Source organism: Tiliqua scincoides, chromosome 1 (genome assembly GCF_035046505.1).
Source record: "Tiliqua scincoides isolate rTilSci1 chromosome 1, rTilSci1.hap2, whole genome shotgun sequence".
NCBI lineage: Eukaryota > Metazoa > Chordata > Lepidosauria > Squamata > Scincidae > Tiliqua > Tiliqua scincoides.
Genome location: NC_089821.1, coordinates 214752159 through 214770275, shown reverse-complemented (window position 1 = coordinate 214770275; position 18117 = coordinate 214752159). Strand labels below are relative to the sequence as shown.

Here is an 18117-nt window from a genome sequence, read left to right as displayed (position 1 = left end):
GTAGCCACAGGGTCCAATCCTATCCAACTTTCCAGCATGGGTGCAGCCACAATGCAGCCCCAAGGTAAGGGAACAAATATTCTCATACCTTGAGGAGGCCTCTGTGACTTGCCTTCCCACCACAGGACATGCCCCACGACACTCGAAAATTGGATAGGATTGTGGCCACAGTCCATAGTTACTATGCTTGAAAGACAATTTTACAATTGTATCTTTTACAATTCATTTAAAGTTAGAAAAGATTATTACTAAGATGATGAACCTGCTGCAAACATCATTCTTTCCAACATGTTTTTCAAACACCTAACGCTAACAAGAGCTGTAAGAATATACATTTCTTGTCTTAGCGTGCAATCCTAACCAACTTTCCAGCTCCAAGGTAAGGGAACAAACATTCCCTTACCTTCAGGAGACTTCCATGAGTGCCACCCAACTGTAGGATGCAGCACACACCCCCATTGGCACAGCTATGCCAGTGCTGGAAAGTTGGATTTGGGCCCCAGCCTTATGTATGTCTACTCCTAAGTAAGCCCCATAAAATTCAATGGGACTTACTCCCAGAAAAAGTATATAATATAGGATTTCAGCCTTACTAAAATGTTTGTGTACATAGTCTTTTTTTCCCTGGGGCAAGCTACTTGCCAATCTAGCTCTGTGAGGATTTAGCTGATAGATTTCTAGACCTCATCGCTGTAGACCAAATGTGCCTGCAGCATTCACAGAATTCTGCACTATGTGCAGTGTAATCCTATACATGTTTACTTAGCATTCAGTCCCATTGTGTTCAGTGAGGCTTAGGCTGCAATCATATGCATGCTTACTTTGCATAAGCCCCATTAGACACAGTGAGACTTCTGAGTAAACATGCATAGGATTGTGCTTTTACTCACATAAGCATGTATAGGACTACAGCCTTAAAGTGCAAACTGATGCACTCCTACTCAGAAGCAAGTCCCATTATGTTAGATGAGGTTAACTCCCAGGAAAGTGTGTATTAGATTGCTGTTAGGGACTCCCCAAATGATCATTTTTTCAGGCACTGGATTCAGATATTTAAAACTGCAGTCCCATACCCTGGCACCCAATACAGCTGGAACATAAAGGACATAACATGATCATAATCTTATGTGCTCCCTCCACCCCAGCTAGCATGCATTTGTGAATACTGTGTGGAATGTGGTTGTGTTAGAGTCCAGGCATGTACTGGCCATTGATATCACTAATGCAGGATGAAAAATTTCCTCATTATCATGTCACTCGCTGAATTTAAAAAAAAAATTTTGGTACATCTTTGGCATTACCACTCAAGACTGCTGATATTCACTGTGTGAGGGTGAGGGGGTTAAGGGTTAATACTGGCAAGGCTATATCCCCTCCCCCACAGCAATGCCTTGCCATTTCATTTACTTTTTCCCAGACCTAGAATACATACCTTCCTGATATTTTAAAAACAGTAAAAAGAAGCACTGCTATCCTCTTGCAGTAAGGTCACGCCATATTCATTTGCTGAAGCAGAGTATTGGATTACTGGCGCTGAATTAGCACTAGCACTGAGTGCAGTCCTAAAATAAAAAATGTGTCTTTCAAAATTATCTTGGAAAGCTCTTAATCTTTCCAGAGTGCTAATAAAGATTGCTCCTTTCTATGGTGGCAATGCTCCTATGTACATTTACCTGGCACTAATCCCACTGCAAGCTGTGGGCTTACTTTCAAATCATTGTACAGTTGATTAACAGTCCAGCCTTATGCAGAGTTGGTGTGCCTAGCCAATTTATTTCAGTACTCTTCTAGTGCAATCCTATACTTCTGAAATGCCAGTCTGACTGGCATAAGATATGGTGTGTATCCTCAGGTGCTGGTAAAACAACAGGTATGTGACTTGGGTCTGCGGAAGGCTGTATGGAGTCACTGGTGGCAGCAGACTTGAAGTGAAAGGCACCCCAAATCTGCTACTCCTTCACCCACCACTGCTACCTGCCACCAAAATGCACCACCTCATGGCTGGGCCAGTAGTGGTGCCATGGGTGTTTCTGTCCAACATACAAAAGGTGAGCATGCTGTTGGTTATGACGTGTCCCTTGGATGGATTTGAACTTGCCTTTTCTGGCTCCCAGCCTGGTCTCTTTGTAGTGAGACAGCAAGCTTACCTGGGTGCTGTTGAGACTCCCTTTGTGGCTCGTCCTGATCCACCTCTGATAAGAGTTCCTTCCAGCTGGTAGACTCCCCACAGGGACTCAAACTCCTTGCCATAGAGAGATCTGTGTGCTTATTTCACAGGACCACCCTTTTGCAAGGGAGCTATCTTTCTTCCCTTAGTCTGCCTTAATCAAAAAAGTATTTCTTGGAAGTGTGGGTTTGTGGAACTGGCACAAGGGGATGAACTGGCCTTACTGGGATTGCTAGCAGCTTGTTGCTTTTGCCTTGTCACATCCATCACTTCTCCTGGCAGCAGCACTCTCAACAGGGCCCTATCCTATGACCTAAGAGAGTGGACAGGATTATATGGGAGTAGCAGTCCTACTGTGGTATACTACTGGATACTGTGGTACCAGGCCATATAGGGCTTGTCATAAACCTAGGGGGGTTTGGGGTGCTCAGAGTTCTTGGTTCTCAAACCCTAGAGCCCTCACAGACCCCTGTTCGGTAGTACTGCCACCACCCTGTATGTGCTAGTGTCTCAGTCCAGGGATACTGAGACCCTCTAGGCTTAATTCTATCCCTTGCAGGCACTGAGCATTCTCTTTACTTAAAGCCTCAGTCGTCAAGTTACTAGTCCTCAATGAGGATTTGGTAGCTAGGCAGCTAGGCTAGGCAGGATTCTGAACCTTTGTCCCCAACAGACAATGAACAACTTAGTAAAAGGATTTTTACTTTATTAAATGCATAGAGTTACATAAAGTTACAAAAGGCAGCAAATGCTAGAGGCATAAAACTTCTAGGAAACATATCAGCATTAAAATAACAAAGCTAACTGGCTATCTCTATTATTCCCTACTCTCACCTGGGTCAGCTTTCCTTTGTAGATCTTTCAGCTCCCAGTTACGTAAGAGGCCTCCTGGCCCTGGTGGATCAGGCTCTCCCTGCAAGATCTTGCACCCACAACCTTTTCCACCAAAAGGACACCAAAAAGACAACAAACCAACACCCCCTTTGGGCTTTGTCTTTATACTTCTCTTGCTAACAGGACTCAGGTGACTCTGTACTCTTTTAAACTGTCCAATCAGAAACCCTTGGGAACAGAATCTTCCCGAAGTGGGGCTGGACGCTAGTCCTCTTAGTTCTGCCCCTCCCCACTGGAGATTCATGGGTGCCTCTCTGTCTGCTTAGGTGCTACATTATCACCTTCCATTGAGTTGTAAATTCCTTGCAGTTAGGAACTGCAAGCCACTTCTCTGTTACTGGTTTAGCTTGGTTCAGGCTTTACATGCTACTAGGCCTAAACTGTACATATTCATGACAATGGAGCTTACCCTCCTGCAGGATGTTGCAACCAAAAAACTGTCCAAGAAGGAACACCCCCACCCCCTGGACACTCATTATTATCTTCTTATGCTAATAGTACTGAGGTGACTTCATATTTATTTAGACTGTCCAATCAGAAACCTTTGAGGAACAGAACCTTCTGGAAGTTGGCCTGGTTGCTAACCCCTTCTTATCCCTCCCAACTGGAGATCCACAGCTGTACTACATCACGCTTGATAAGGCACCTCTCTATCTGCTAAGGTGCTAAACATTCCGATGGGTTGTAATTCTTGTTATCTGTCCTTTCTGGCCAGCAAAGGAGAGACATCAATCCTTTTGTTTATCTACTCACATTCTTGCAGCTGGGAACTGCTAGCAACTTCTCAGTTACCTGGCTTAGTTCGGTTCAGGCTTCTACTGCCAACCTAGGCCTAACATGTACTTATTCATGACAGGGCTTTAAAGGTAAGTACCAGTACTTTGAACTGGACCTGGAAATTGGGCAGCCATCGTAATCACCAAAACAGCAGCTCAAGTGAGTTAAGCCGTTGAGCCCATGTGACCACATGAGCTGCCACATTCTGTACTAACTGCAATTTCTTAACTGTCTTGGGGGGGGCAGCCCCATGTAGAGTGCATTAGAATAGTCTAAATGGGATGTCACCAAAGCATAGATCACTGTAGCCATATCCCTGACACAGGTATAGCTGCAGCCATAAGAACATAAGAAGAGCCTCTCTGGATCAGGCCGAGGGTCCATCTAGTCCAGATTCCTGTATCTCACAGTGGCCCACCAAATGCCCCAGGGAGCACACAAGACAACAGACACAACCCACTTCCTCGTGCCCTCCCCTGCATCTGGCAATCAGAGGCAGCTTGCCCCTAAAACCAAGAGCTTACACATACCTACAATGACTTGTAACCAGTAATGAACTTTTCCTCCAGAAATTTGTCCAATCCCCACTTAAAGGCATCCAGGCAAGATGCCATCACTACATCCTGTTGCAAGGAGTTCCACAAACTAATTACATGCTGGGTAAAGAAATATTTTCTTCTGTCTGTCCTAACTCTCCTAACACTCAACTTATGTGGATGTCCCCTGGTTCTGGTGTTATGTGAAAGGGAAAAGAGCATCTCTGTATCCACTCTGTCCATCCCCTGCATGATTTTGTAGGTTTCAATCATGTCCCCCTCAGGCGCCTCTTTTCTAGACTGAAGAGTCCCAAACATTGTAGCCTTTCCTCATAGGGAAGGTGCCCCAGCCCAGTAATCATTTTGGTTGCTCTCTTTTGCACCTTTTCCATCTCCACTATATCCTTTTTGAGATGTGGTGACCAGAACTGGTTGCAATACTCCAGGTGTGGCATTACCATCGATTTGTACAACAGCAGTACAATATTAGCTGTCTTATTCTCAATGCCTTTCCTAATGATCCCAAGCATAGAGTTAGCCCTCTTCACTGCGTCCGCACATTGAGTCGACACTTCCATCCAGTTGTACACCAGCAACCCAAGATCTCTCTCCTGATCTGTCTCAGACAGCTCAGAACCCATTAGCCTATATGTAAAGTTTTGATTCTTTGTCCCAATGTATATGACTTTATACTTACATTGAAATGTATCTGCCATTTTGCTGCCCAGTTTGGAGAGATCTCCCAGTTTGGAGAGATCCTTCTGGAGCTCTTCACAGTCTCTTCTGGTCTTGGTGTCATCTGCAAACTTGGCCACCTCACTGCTCAACCCTGTCTCCAGGTCATTTATGAAGAGGCTGAAAAGTACAGGTCCCAGGACAGATCCTTGGGGCACTCCACTTTCCACCTCTCTCCATTGTGAAAATTGCCCATTGACCCCCCCACCCCCACTCTCTGCTTTCTGGACCTCAACCAGTTCCTAATCCAGGAGAGGACCTGCGCTCCAATTCGCTGACTGTAGAGTTTTCTCAGCAGCCTTTGGTGAGGGACCGTGTCAAATGTCTTCTGAGAATCCAGATATATAATATCCATGGGTTCTCCCGCATCCACATGCCTGTTGACCTTTTCAAAGAATTCTAAAAGGTTTGTGAGGCAAGACTTATCCTTGCAGAAGCCATGCAGGTTCTCCCTCAGCAAAGCTTGTTCATCTGTGTGTTTTAAGATTTTATCTTTGATGAGGCATTCCACCATCTTACCTGGAACAGATGTTAGGCTGACTGGCCTATACCTGGGTCCCCTCTCCTTCCCTTTTTAACAATCGGTGTGACATTTGCTATCCTCCAATCTTCTGGCACCGTGGCCATTTCAAGGGACAAGTTGCATATTTTAGTTAAGAGATCAGCAACTTCATTCTTCAGTTCCTTAATAACTCTTGGGTGGATGCCATCAGGGCCCGGTGACATATTGATCTTTAATTTGTCAATTAGGTCTGAAACATCTTCTCTTTTAACCTCTATCCGACTTTGCAATCCTAACCCTTTATGTCAGTGCTTTCCAGCACTGGCATAGTGGCACCAATGGGACATGTGCTGCATCCTGCAGTTGGGTGTCACTCATAGAGGCCTCCTCAAAGTATGTTTGTTCCCTTACCTAGAAGCTTCATTGCCCTTATGTCAGTGCTGGAAAGCGCTGACATAAGGGGTTAGGATTGTGCCCTTAGTTGGTAAGTTTTAAAACAGGTACTATTTAAAAAAAACAGCTTGTAAAGTTTTGGAAAGAATTGCTGGAAAGCACTGACATAAGGGGTTAGGATTGCACCCTTAATTCCTTAGTCAAGAAGGGCCATTCAGGCAGCGGTATCTGCCCGAGGTCTTCTGCCATGAAGACAGATGCAAAGAACTCATTTAATTTCTCTGCCATCTCTAAGTCTCCTTTTATCTCCCCTTTCCCTCCCTCACCATCCAGAGGGCCAACTGCTTCTCTGGCAGGTTTCCTGCTTCTAACATAGTTGAAGAAGCTTTTATTCCCCTTAGCCCATGCACAAGCTGAAGCTGGGCCACCCCCTGGCCACTGCTGTCTTTGGGCATCCAGGAGGAGCATCCCCAGGCTGCACACCTCTTCTTTCAGAGGGAGTGCAAAACCATCCAGAACAGGTTGATAGTCTAATACCTGCATCATGGGTTTCTGAACCAAGAGAAACCAAGGTTTCTGTCCAGATTTAATTTCAGTTTATTGGCCCTCAGCCAGACCCCAAACATTACCAGGCAGCGCTCCAGGTCCTCAACAGGCCCTCTGTGATCTGATGAAAAGGAGAAATAGAGATGAGTATCTTCAACTTACTGATGACACCCTACTCCAAATCTCCTGAGGACCTCTCCCAGTGGTTTCATATAGATGTTAAATAGAATAGGGGACAGGATGGAACTCTGAGGTACCCCATAAGTGAGAGGCCAGGATGCCAAATATGAGTCCCCCTGCACCACTACCTGGGCATGGTTGGCTAAGAAGAACCACTGTAGTACTGTGCCTCCAAGCTCCAACTCAGCCAGTTGGCCCAGGAGGACACCATAGTCAATGGTATCGAATGCTGCTAAGAGATCCAGCAGGACCAACAGGAATGCACTTCCCCTCTCTAGCCCCCAGCTAGTCATCAATCAAGGTGTCCAAGGCTGTTTTCGTCCCAAAGCCTAATCTGAAACCAGAGGTCCAGAAAAACCTTGCTTGGATGGTGTTTGAAATGGGGCTGACTTGACAGTGGATCTCCAAAATGCACAGTAGTAAGACAGGCAAACAGGGAAGGCTCTAAACTAAAGCCAAGGATTTGAATAGTTTTTTCCCCCATATAAGGCTGCAATCCTAACCACACTTTCCTGAGAGTAAGCCCCATTGAACAAAATAGGACTTACTTCTGAGTAGACCTGATTAGGCTTGTGCCCAAAGTATTTGACAGCTCCAGTTAAAGGAGCTCAATTGACAGGGCTGGAAGCCATCACTGCCCCATGCCTTGGAGAGCCACAGCCAATCAGAGTAGGATAGATAATCCCGAGTGGATAGTACAGCCCTCAAGCCTGACTTCATAGGTTGTGCTGTGATCTGCTTGTGTTCTATGCAGTGGCAAAAGGGGAATGACAAGGGAGGTGGACAACAGGAGCATAGCAGTGGTTGTATGGGAATGGGATCGACTGTTGGGCAGGATTCCCCCCCCCCTTGGTGTAGAGACCAGAATGGCTGCCAAGAAGGCATCTGGCACCCGATGTGATTTTACAGCCCAACGCTATGCAGAGTTAAGTCAGCGGCTAAGGCTACAACCCTATCCACACTTTCCTGGGTGTAAGCCCCATTGACTCTAATGGGACTTACTTCTGAGTAGACCTGCTTAGGCTTGGGCTGTGATGCTGCAACGCTATCCACCCTTGCCTGGGAGTAAACCGCATGGACTCTAATGGGACTTACTTCTGAGTAGCCATGCATGGGCTGTCAGCCGCTGCAGCTTGTCTTGAAACGTGCTGGAGACAGCACCAGCCTTTGGACACGTTCGAACTGCAGGGTACAATCCTGTGCAAGCTGATGTAGGAATAACACGGGAGTTAAGGGGCTTGTACGTGTTTAAGGAGTGAAACAGCGGCGCATCGCGAGTCTTTTCACCTCCAGAGCCCAGACCTAGGCAGGTCTACTCAGAAGTAAGTCCCATCAGAGTCAGTGGGGCTGACTCCCAGGAAAGTGTGCATAGGATTGGCAGTCCCAGTGTCGCTGCAAGAGCTGCTCTCAGCCCGACAGTTCCTGTCTTGGAGAGCGCCCCTTTCTCTGAGCGCAGCCCTGGCCTTGTTTGTCCCCCTCCGCGCGCCGTCGCCCGTGACCTGCGCTGGCCAATGGGAGGGCTGGCTGGGAAGCCGGCGCAGGCTGCGGAAGGGTGGCGGGAGCGCGGGCTCCTCCGCAGGCATGGAAGACGTGGTGGCCAAGTACGTGTCTCAGAAAGTCCGCAAGACCCGCTGGCGGCCCGTCTCTGCCACCGCCCTGCAGGCTCCCGAGGTCTTTGCCACCGGCTCCTGGGACAACGAGGTAAGGGAGGACGGGCGCTTGCCTGGCACTCTCCCTCCCACCCAGGCTGCAGCCCTGGCCACACTTTCCTGGGAGTAAGCCCCATTGACTTTAATGGAACTTACTTCTGAGTAGGCATGCATAGGCTTGGGCTACTGGTTAGTGCTCTTTGCTTGAGATCTATCCGTGGGCTGAAACCTCGAACAAATCTGTTCAGTGTCAAGCCAGTGTGGTGTATGTAAAATGTAATGACCCCTATTTACCTTTTGTTATGAGGGCTTAACACATTAGCACGGACCTACATATTGAATTTATTATACTTGGGTATGGCCACCTTCTTGACAAGGTTTTCAAAGCACTTCTAGGTTGGATTCTTGAAATGAAGGTACAACTGGCATGTGTTTGGTAGATTGCATGTGGGTTTATATGCAGGCATGGTTTTGGCGTGTGACTATATTCTTGCCACTTTGCAGGAAAACAAGGTTTCCTTTTGGTCTGTTGGGGACTTTGGGGGCTTGAGCTCAAATGCAGAATATCATGGAGAACCACATCTGCTATGTGATATCCAACACAATGGCGATGTCATGGATATGGAGGTAAGTGTGCTATCAAATGACACTTGAGTAACTGAGGAATATATTTTCTGTACTTTAAAAGATTCAAGCAGTTGCAATTATCTATTGGAAACAAAGCTCCTAATTTATGCTGTTTGTGAAATCTGAATATGGGACTATGGTACAGTTTGTTTAAATATGACTTGCTTGTGAATTTGTACATTAATATGACTGAATCATCAACAAGCTTTATGTTTTTGGTTTTGTTTGGTTTTTTTCTTCTTAGTTCTTGGATTCAGAGAGAATTGTGGCTGCTTCATCCACTGGAAGTGTGACCATATTCCGACATCATCAGAATAATCAGGTGAAGATAACATTTGTTTTTGGCTGTTCTGACTGCTGTATCATTTAGGGCAACTGAAGTTTCTAGAATGACCAAAGTTTAAGAAAGCAAAATGTGAAAATCTTCAAAGTTAATGATGTATTCTGTTTTGCTTCTTTGAGCAGAATAACTGATCAGGCAGATCATTTAGCGCACTGGTTCCCAACCTGTGGTCTGCTGACCACTGGTGGTCTACAAGACCTTTAGGAGTGGTCCGCAAGGTCTCAGAGAAAAAAAAAATAGCCTTTGATCAGACCAATAGAGAGGGTGGAGAACGGACCGCTCGCACCTGTAGTTGGTGACTCCAGGTTTTCTTAACCCTATGTGCGATTTGCACAGTCAGGAAAATCTAGAGTCAGTGTGACTCTGTTTTCCTAGGTGAACTTTGAGGCTGCTGTGGAATTCTCACAGCAGCCAGTGGAATTCTACAGTGAACCCTTTGGCTCTTGGGATAATCCCTATTGACTTCTGGGTGGGAGAGGAGGATGAGAAGTCTGACCAGACACTTTCTCTTTCCTCTCCTCCATAGGCCAGTGCAATTAAGGGCACTCCAAACAGGTGGGCTCTCTGCTGCTGCTTGGAACATAGCAGGGAGGGAAGGCTAGGAGGAACTGCCTGCCAAACCTGCCTCCCTCCCAGTTTGATTGCCTATTATGCATAGCATAGGGGAGCCAGTGGAGTGGGCAGATGTATGTGTGTGCATGTGTATGGGCCCAAAAGTACTTCATATTTCAAGACTTGCTGGACTCTAGTGCTGGCCCTGTCTTCCTTATAACAGCTACCTGTCAGCAAACAAGATGGCACAGTGTCACACACTTAGGGGGGATTGGGGTGCTCAGAGTTCTTGGCTCTCAAGCCCTCAACACCCCTCCCCCCATCCAGTAGTACTGCCACCACCCTGTATGGGCCAGTGCCTCAGTCCAGGGACACCGAGACCCTCTAGGCTTAACTCTATCCCTTGCAGGCACTGAGCGCGTTCTCCAATTAAAGCTTCAGTTCTCAAGTTACTAGACCTCAATGTGCACTTGGTAGTTTGCTGAATGGCTAGGCATGATTCTGAACCTTTGCCCCCAACAGACAATGAAACAACTTGGTAGAAGAGATTTTAGTTTATTAAGTACATAAGGTTATACAAGGCAGCAAATGCTAGAGGCAGAAACATCTAGGAAATGTATCAACAATAAAATAATAAAGCTAGCTATCTCTATTAGTCCCTAACTCTCACCTGGGTCAGCTTCTCTTGTAGATCTTTTAGCTCCAGGCTACCTGTGAGGCCAGATGCCCATGGTGGACAATGGAGCTCATGGTGTGCAGGATGTTGCACCCAAAAAGCTTTGCCCAAGGCGAACCGGCCACACCCCTTGGGGCACTCATACCTTTTATGCTAATAGTACTGAGGTGACTTCATACTTATTTAGACTGTCCAATCAGAAACTTTTGAGGACAGAGTGGGTCTGGTTGCTAGCCCTCCTAGTTCTTACCCCTCCCAACTGGAGATCCACAGCTGCATTCCATTCCACTTGATCAGGCGGTTAAACATTCCAATGGGTTGTAATTCTTGTGTTTGTTTACTCACATTCCTGCAGCTAGGAACTGCTAGCCACTTCTCCATTACTGATTTAGTTTGGTTCAGGCTTCACATGCTAACCTAGGCCTAAACTGTACATATTCATGACAAACAGATGGAATGGAACTTCTGGCATTCTACCAAAGAAGTTTGTACACACCTGTCTTTGTACACATAAACCAACCTTTGATTCAGTGATAGAACAATTTGTAGTAGCAACCATGAATGTAGATTTATAAAATCTATTCAGTAGTCCTGGGAGGAATCTCTCATGGCCACAGAAAGGAAACTCCCAGAAGTGAAAGTGGAGCAATTGCGCTCCACTTCCACTTTAGCAGAAGCGGGACGCAATTGCTCAGCTTTCGCTTTCAAAGCTGTGGGGAGCCCTGCAGAAGGTCGCGTAGGGCTCCCCGTACCCCTGGGAGGCTGCAGGAGGCTTGGGTAAGTGAACCCAAGTCCCTGCAGCCCCCCTGAGCGGCGTGATCCTGGGGATTGCACCCCTGCCTCCTCCCTGGCTCTTGGCTGCCCCCACCCCTTAAGGGGAAACAGACCATGACCCACAGGCTGGGGTGTTGCAACCCAGCTTGAAAAGCCCTGCCCTAACCTGAGACCCAGAATTTTGAGCTAGTGTGCAATCTCACATTTCAGTTTCAGCCACTGGATTTTTTCAAACAGAGTGATTGCTTTGATTCTTTCTTATTCTTTGTTTTATAGACTCTATCTGTAAACCAGAAATGGGAGAATGCACATTACTATGACCCATCTGGTGGGAATGCACCATGCACTGGGGTCATCTGCAACAGCCCTGAAATCTTTACTGTTGGTGAAGATGGGAGAATAAATGTGTTCACTGCTGATCGTAAGGAAGCTGTACGGACTATAGGTAGGCATTTATTTAAAATATTGGTTTACTGCCTCTTTAGCTCATTTCAAGATGGCTTACGCAACTTTAATCAGATGGTATCTAATTATCTGGAAATAGCAGCAACCAAAGCAACAAAAAATATAAAATTTCAGGAAATGCACACAGCATAGTTATTAACAGAAGGCCAACAAAACTGAAAGGTCTTTACTAATCTCTTAAAAGCTAGCAGCGATGGAGTTCAGGAATCTCCAGCCCCAAACACTTGTGCCAGTATTTGGTTTTAAAGCTCTTTGCTCATCTGCAAGCGCTCATGTGAAACCAATTGTATGTGCTTGGGGGAGTTGTCATTGAATCACTTCCCTACCAGTATATCTTTGTCATTTTTTATGTGGAATTTAACATGAACAATCTTGGAAAAACCATAAACATATTTCATAATGTAACAAATCATGAATCAGAACCATTTATTGGAGTCTATGATACTGCTTAACTTACAAGCTCTCTACAAATAGGTTGTGTTCTTGGGCAGCTGCCTTTGGGCCCAATCCTTTCCAACTTTTCAGCACCTATACTGCCGTAATGCAGCTCCAAGGTAAGGGAACAAATGTTCCCTTACCTTGAGGAAACCTCTGTGACTGTCCCACCATTACAGGATGCAGTGCATGCCCCATTGGCACAGCTGCACTAGCACCGGAAAATTGCATAGGATTGGCCCCTTAGGCTACAGGTTTCTCTAGAAGATAAATTAAAATGTTTTGAGTGTTTAGAAAATTTCTCAGCCCAAGTGCAAATACTTTCATACAGGAAAGAGTATTCCACAGTACCCCACAAAAAGGCATATTTTGCACTATACTACCTTAACTCCTGTATTGGTGCAGCAAAGCCAAAAGAAAGAAATGTAAAATAACACATAGCCAGCAAAATGAATACTTTTAAATGCAATTGTAATCATCATTTAATAAAATCTGAAACAGCAGCCAGCTATTAAATAAAATATTCAGTCTCTATATGTGTATTCTGAAAGGTCTCAAATGTCTGGAATAAAGATTGTTAGCTACAGCAGTTTTTACTGTCTGTCTATATACTATATGTCAGTGATTTTCAACCTTTTTTGTCTCATGGCACACTGACAAGGTATTAAAATTGTCAAGGCACACCATCTGTTTTTGGACAATTGACAAGGCACACCTTGCTGTTGGTGGGGGGCCTATATCCCCAATGGTCCTATTAATAAATGACTCTCCACCAAACTCCCACGGCACACCTGGGGACCATTTGTGGCACACCAGTGTGCCATGGCACAGTGGTTGAAAATGGCTGCTATATGTCAATAGCTTTACCTGCTACTCTTAAAAAAAACTGTGCCCTTCCCATCAGATGCATAATTTGTTTGCCATATTTGCCACTAGTAATATTTGTAGGATATATTCTATTTTTAGTATCTTTCAGAATTTATTTAGGAAAAGGCTATTCACATTTCAATAAATATCCTGTTAAATTTCTGGAGATGTTATACATATGATTCTTCATATATGAAGAAACTACAAATTCCCTTTAGTTCTGGAAGTCCCCACTACTGAATCAATTAAAGCACACACATTTTTGAATAGAAGAATTCATTTGTTCAAATAATATCTGCTAAAAAAGAACAAATTATTTTCTCATTAGTATGCTAATTAAAGCTTTTTCCAAGAAGAACAATTCAATTAATCTTGTGAGATAAAATCTGAATTTGGTGTCTTCTCCAGCAAGTAACTGCTTTGGGGTTAAGTAGATACCATGAACCAGTGTGCAGTTTCCATAGAAGCAGCATTTTTTTCTTGCTTCTCTTTATTAAAATATTTTAATCCTGCCTTTCCCTTCCCTATCATCAGGTGCCCAAGGCAACTAACAGTATTTTTATTTTCCTATGTATTTGTAGAATACAAAAGGTAGGGAAATATGCCTCTCTGTTTGGTGCTGCTCCTCCTCCAATGTAGGTCGTGTTTCTCTGTGGAGGGAGGGGCATAGTTCCCCTTTAAAAGGGACCAGTAGGCAGAGGTAGTGACTCTTTGTATTCCTTTTTGTCACAAGGGGCAGAATGTTTGTCTGAGGGGATGGGGCATATACAGGGGATAAAAGATGACAGCTGTTGGGGTGATGTATGCCCTAAAATGTTTGTTTCTTGTTTTTGTACCATTAACTTATTGTTGGGCTCTTTATACTAACTTCAATCTTTTGCTGCAAAACAGACACATAGGTAGTGTAGGAGAGCCAAATACAGGTCCAACCTTGTTATACACTGATTTTTATACACAGATTTAACTCAACCCGAATGGCCACTGCAAATGAGAAGGAATGTGCTGATCCCTGGAGAAGGGGAAAATTGCACCCCTTTAAATTCTTTTCTTACTGTTGTAGACATTTTTATCTCAACAGGATGAGAAGAGCCCTTTAAATTAAAGGAAAACAGTCCTTTACAATAGTTAGAGAGAGGGCAGCCAGCTGCCAAACCATCAATCATTCTCTCTCCAAGGGACCCCCTCCCTTCCCCCTGAACACCTGAAAGACAATCCTTTCTAAGCACCTCCAGAGAGACTGATTGTTGGATTGTCATCTTAATGACTCTGTCTTAACATCACAAAGGTCAGCAAGGCTGTTTTTAAATCACCTGAGCAAAGGGACTTTGTTTTTTAATATTTGCTATAGTGTGATTTTTGCCATCCATGTGAGTTCTGGGAATGGAACCCTCAGGAATAATGAGACTCAACCTGTAATATCTTAGTGTACCTTAATGAGAGGATATAACAAGTTGCACTTGTTAAAACTGAGAACATTTAAAAATGAAATTGCTATTATGAATATTTTTCTCATTTCTTATAGACAATGCTGACAGCAGTACACTTCATGCAGTAACTTGTCTTCGCACAACTGAGATCCTGACAGTCAATTCAATTGGTCAGCTTAAAGTATGGGATTTCAGACAACAAGGAAATGAGCCTTCACAAATATTTTCGATGTAAGCACTTCATTTTCAGATAATGAGCACTGTTAAATGCAGGCATTGCCGATGTACAATATTGGTTCATTACTGCTTAGACCACAGTCTTAGTGGACTGATTTCTCCTCAGTGTGTTTTTCCTCTCTTCTTATAGAACAGGGGAGAGAATTCCACTGCACTGTGTTGACAGGCATCCCAGTCAACAGCACATTGTAGCTACAGGTGGTCAAGATGGAATGCTGAGTATTTGGGACGTAAGACAAGGCAGCATGCCAGTTTCCTTGTTAAATGCTCATGAAGCAGAATGTAAGTATCTAAACAAAGCTAGGTGAAGTTCTTGGGTCTTTATTAGTGTCTTGATGTTAACAATCAAAGTTTGTACAGATCTCTCATTCCCCAGACTGCCCTGGTGTGTGTCCCTCTACATGTGTCAGGAGTGAAGAAGATATACAGGCTTCTGTTGAACCTTGTGGTAATCTCTCCAGGCATGGGTATTGTGCCTATGTGGGAAAGGATTGTACCCACATAGGCACAAAGATATGAATAGGATATGAAAAGATATGTATCTGACATTCAGGAGAGCTCTCATATCCATGGATTCACTTATCTGTGGATCAGGTCCGCCCTCCCTACACAGAGCATTCCTCCAGAGCATTCCCTGGTATTTGCAGTTTCAGTTAATCATGGGGAGTTCTAGAATGGCCTTCTTATGTATTGTACAATCCACAGAAAAATATGATACAAATTGAACAGAATCAATTGAATTTATATATAAATACCTGCAAATGGAAATATACTGAAAACAAATGTAAACTTTGATTGCATAGATGCAAACACTAATGTGAAAAATCACTTGGTGAAAAATGTATAAATGTCAATTTCATTGAACTGGGTCAAGTTTATACATCTTCTATTTTCTATTAACCTGTGGCTCCTGGAATTACTACTAAGAAGTAACTTATAAATGCATTGTCTTATTTCTATGGGCTCCAAAATCATTCTGTAAATTATAGACACCCACCTTCTTAAAATTTAAGCTTCTGTTTTCTCCTTGGCTTAACTTCAGCTCCTTGCATATATTTGTAACTGTCTAAGCATTTATTCTTTGTCTGCATACTATACACATTGACTGCCATCTGTAAACTAGTCTATACTAAAAAAAAAGTGTGCTTAATTGTTTAGTATGGGAAGTGCACTTTCATCCGTCCAATCCTGATCATCTATTCACTTGTTCGGAGGATGGATCCCTGTGGCACTGGGATGCTTCCAATGATGTGTCTGAAAGAAAACCTTTTCTTCATACAGGTAACATTATCACATTTTTAATAGATGAAGGAAAATATTTTATGCTGTTATCTTACTAGGGAGTAAACCTACAGAAGAGGAAATGGGATAAACAAGTACTGGTGAGGAGTTCAGATATGGTTTCTCTATCTTGCCGTCTTCAGGGAACTTTTTAAAAGTTGTAATGTCTCATTGGTTTTAATTTGGCATTTTCTGTTTGTTTCTATGCCCTGGTTGATTAAACCATGTCAGGTCTTCATATGTTGTACAAACCTGGGAGCCATGGTTTGCAGACCAGCATATACAGTTAGCAATATGAATAAGAAAGGGGAGGGAGTGTGCAGACTTACAACAAACCATGGTTTGTTAGGTCATCTGATCAGCCCATTCTTTAGAAACCACATGGCTAATTATCACATTTGATATCCAAGATGATATGCATTTCTGACACAATGAAATTTTTTTTTCAGGTGGAAGAAGCACGACATTTCTTGCTCACAGTGGAATTAATCAATCTGTAATAAGTGCCTGGCTAAGCAGTGACCCTACTAAAGACCGCATGGAGATTACAAATTTATTTTCTAACCCAACATTATCAGTTAATAGCTTAGATGTTTTAGGATCATGTCTTGTGTATGGAACGGATGCAGAATGTATTTATGTTAAGAAGAACCTTTTCGCTTGAATTTATTTCACAAAAAGTGTTTCTGTACTAAAACTTGGTATCATCAAGAGTCTTAACTCTTTCAAATAATATAATTCATAATTTGTACAGTCATAATTAAACTACAGGGACATAATTTGGAATGGGAGATAAATATAATTTACATGAGTTCTTTATGTAAAAATCACAAAGTAAACAAAACTGCCAGGTGTGACATGTAGGTGATCTACTTTTCTCCACCCCCCAGCTGTATAATACTCAAATAATTCAATAATAGTGTTGCCAGTTTTCAGTAATTACAGAGAAGGAAACTTGTGTGCTTTAGTTATTTTCTTAGAAACTTTGCCCTTTACTACTACTACTACTGCCTGAGTAAAAGTTTACTTCTTGGAAGTTCTTGATCCATAGAAATGCAATAGGTTAGGTTTAAGAGACTCTTCATGGATGATGGAAGAAAATGTAATGTTGGCAAAGGAGAATAGCTACAGTAAACCATGCTCTCTTTTCAGAATAAACAATAAAATGTATTTCAGGACACCTTCCTTTGATAATGCTTACCTCGAAACACTTACCATGTCTGTTGATAAAACCAATGTTTGGAGTGTGGCATGGATTCCACTTAGAGGCAGCCTGTTGACATGCTTTTTACATAAGCCTTGTGTTTTTAAAGACCCAATCCTATCCAACTTTGTAGCAACTACATTGCTAGATTGCTACATTGAAGCCCCAAGGGAACAAAGGCCTCCTCAAGGTAAGGAAATTATGTGACTGCCTTCCCACAGCAGTATACATGCCATTGGCATGACAGCACCAGTTCTGGAAAGGATTGGGCCCTTGGTGGACTTAGTTTCAGTTGTGAAGGGGGTCACAGCTCATCCAAATTAAATGGAACTGTTTATGAAAACCTCAACAAGTCCCCTGATTTCTTATATCTTTCAAATGAGAATCTTCATGTTAACACCTTCAGTATAAGTTGCTCATGTTGCTTTATTATTATGAAGACCTACACCCTTTCCCCCTTTGGGATCCACAGTGCACAATGACTGTGATGCTGCAGTCCTAAACACACTTACTAGGAAGTAAGCCCCATTGGACAAAACAGAGCTTGCTTTCTCACAGTTAGCGATAATGCTTTTAAATCTCTATTAAAATGCACCAGAAACACAGAGAATAAAATGTTTCATTCTTAAAACTAGTATGTTAAAATATGGGGGGGGGGGCTATTGAAGATCTCTGCTGCATTTATGTCCCCAATTCTCAGGAACTAGATATAAATTCTTTCCTTATCTTTTACTGCTGCAGTCTCCTAAGCTCTTAAAAGGACATTGCTGATTCTTTAAGTTTTGAAGTTGCTGGACTTGTTGTCATTAATTGGAATAACAGGGAGAATAACCTCTGCTTACGTCCCCTA

General features: G+C 43.5%; 1 protein-coding gene across 2 annotated transcripts; it reads left to right on the top strand.

Annotated features, from left to right (window-relative positions):
- The first annotated feature begins 8266 nt into the window (after positions 1–8266).
- Positions 8267–17730, top strand: NUP43 (nucleoporin 43). 2 transcript variants are annotated; one of them, XM_066615625.1, is made up of 8 exons: positions 8267–8431; positions 8884–9006; positions 9251–9328; positions 11628–11796; positions 14641–14776; positions 14913–15064; positions 15941–16063; positions 16513–17730. In XM_066615625.1, exons 1-8 carry the CDS (start codon positions 8312–8314, stop codon positions 16725–16727), a joined length of 1116 nt encoding a protein of 371 aa, XP_066471722.1. In that variant the 5' UTR covers positions 8267–8311; the 3' UTR covers positions 16728–17730. The 2 variants fall into 2 exon arrangements, with proteins under 2 accessions (XP_066471722.1, XP_066471731.1); XM_066615634.1 differs by having other exon boundaries at positions 8293–8331.
- The last annotated feature ends 387 nt before the right edge of the window (positions 17731–18117 follow it).

Bases quoted from the DNA above. Each gene is read 5' to 3' on its own strand.
- NUP43 (XM_066615625.1), top strand. From the start codon at position 8,312: ATGGAAGACGTGGTGGCCAAGTACGTGTCTCAGAAAGTCCGCAAGACC. The intron at 8,432-8,883 runs GTAAGGGAGGAC...GCCACTTTGCAG, and splicing joins CCGGCTCCTGGGACAACGAG to GAAAACAAGGTTTCCTTTTG. The intron at 15,065-15,940 runs GTAAGTATCTAA...TTAATTGTTTAG, and splicing joins AAATGCTCATGAAGCAGAAT to TATGGGAAGTGCACTTTCAT.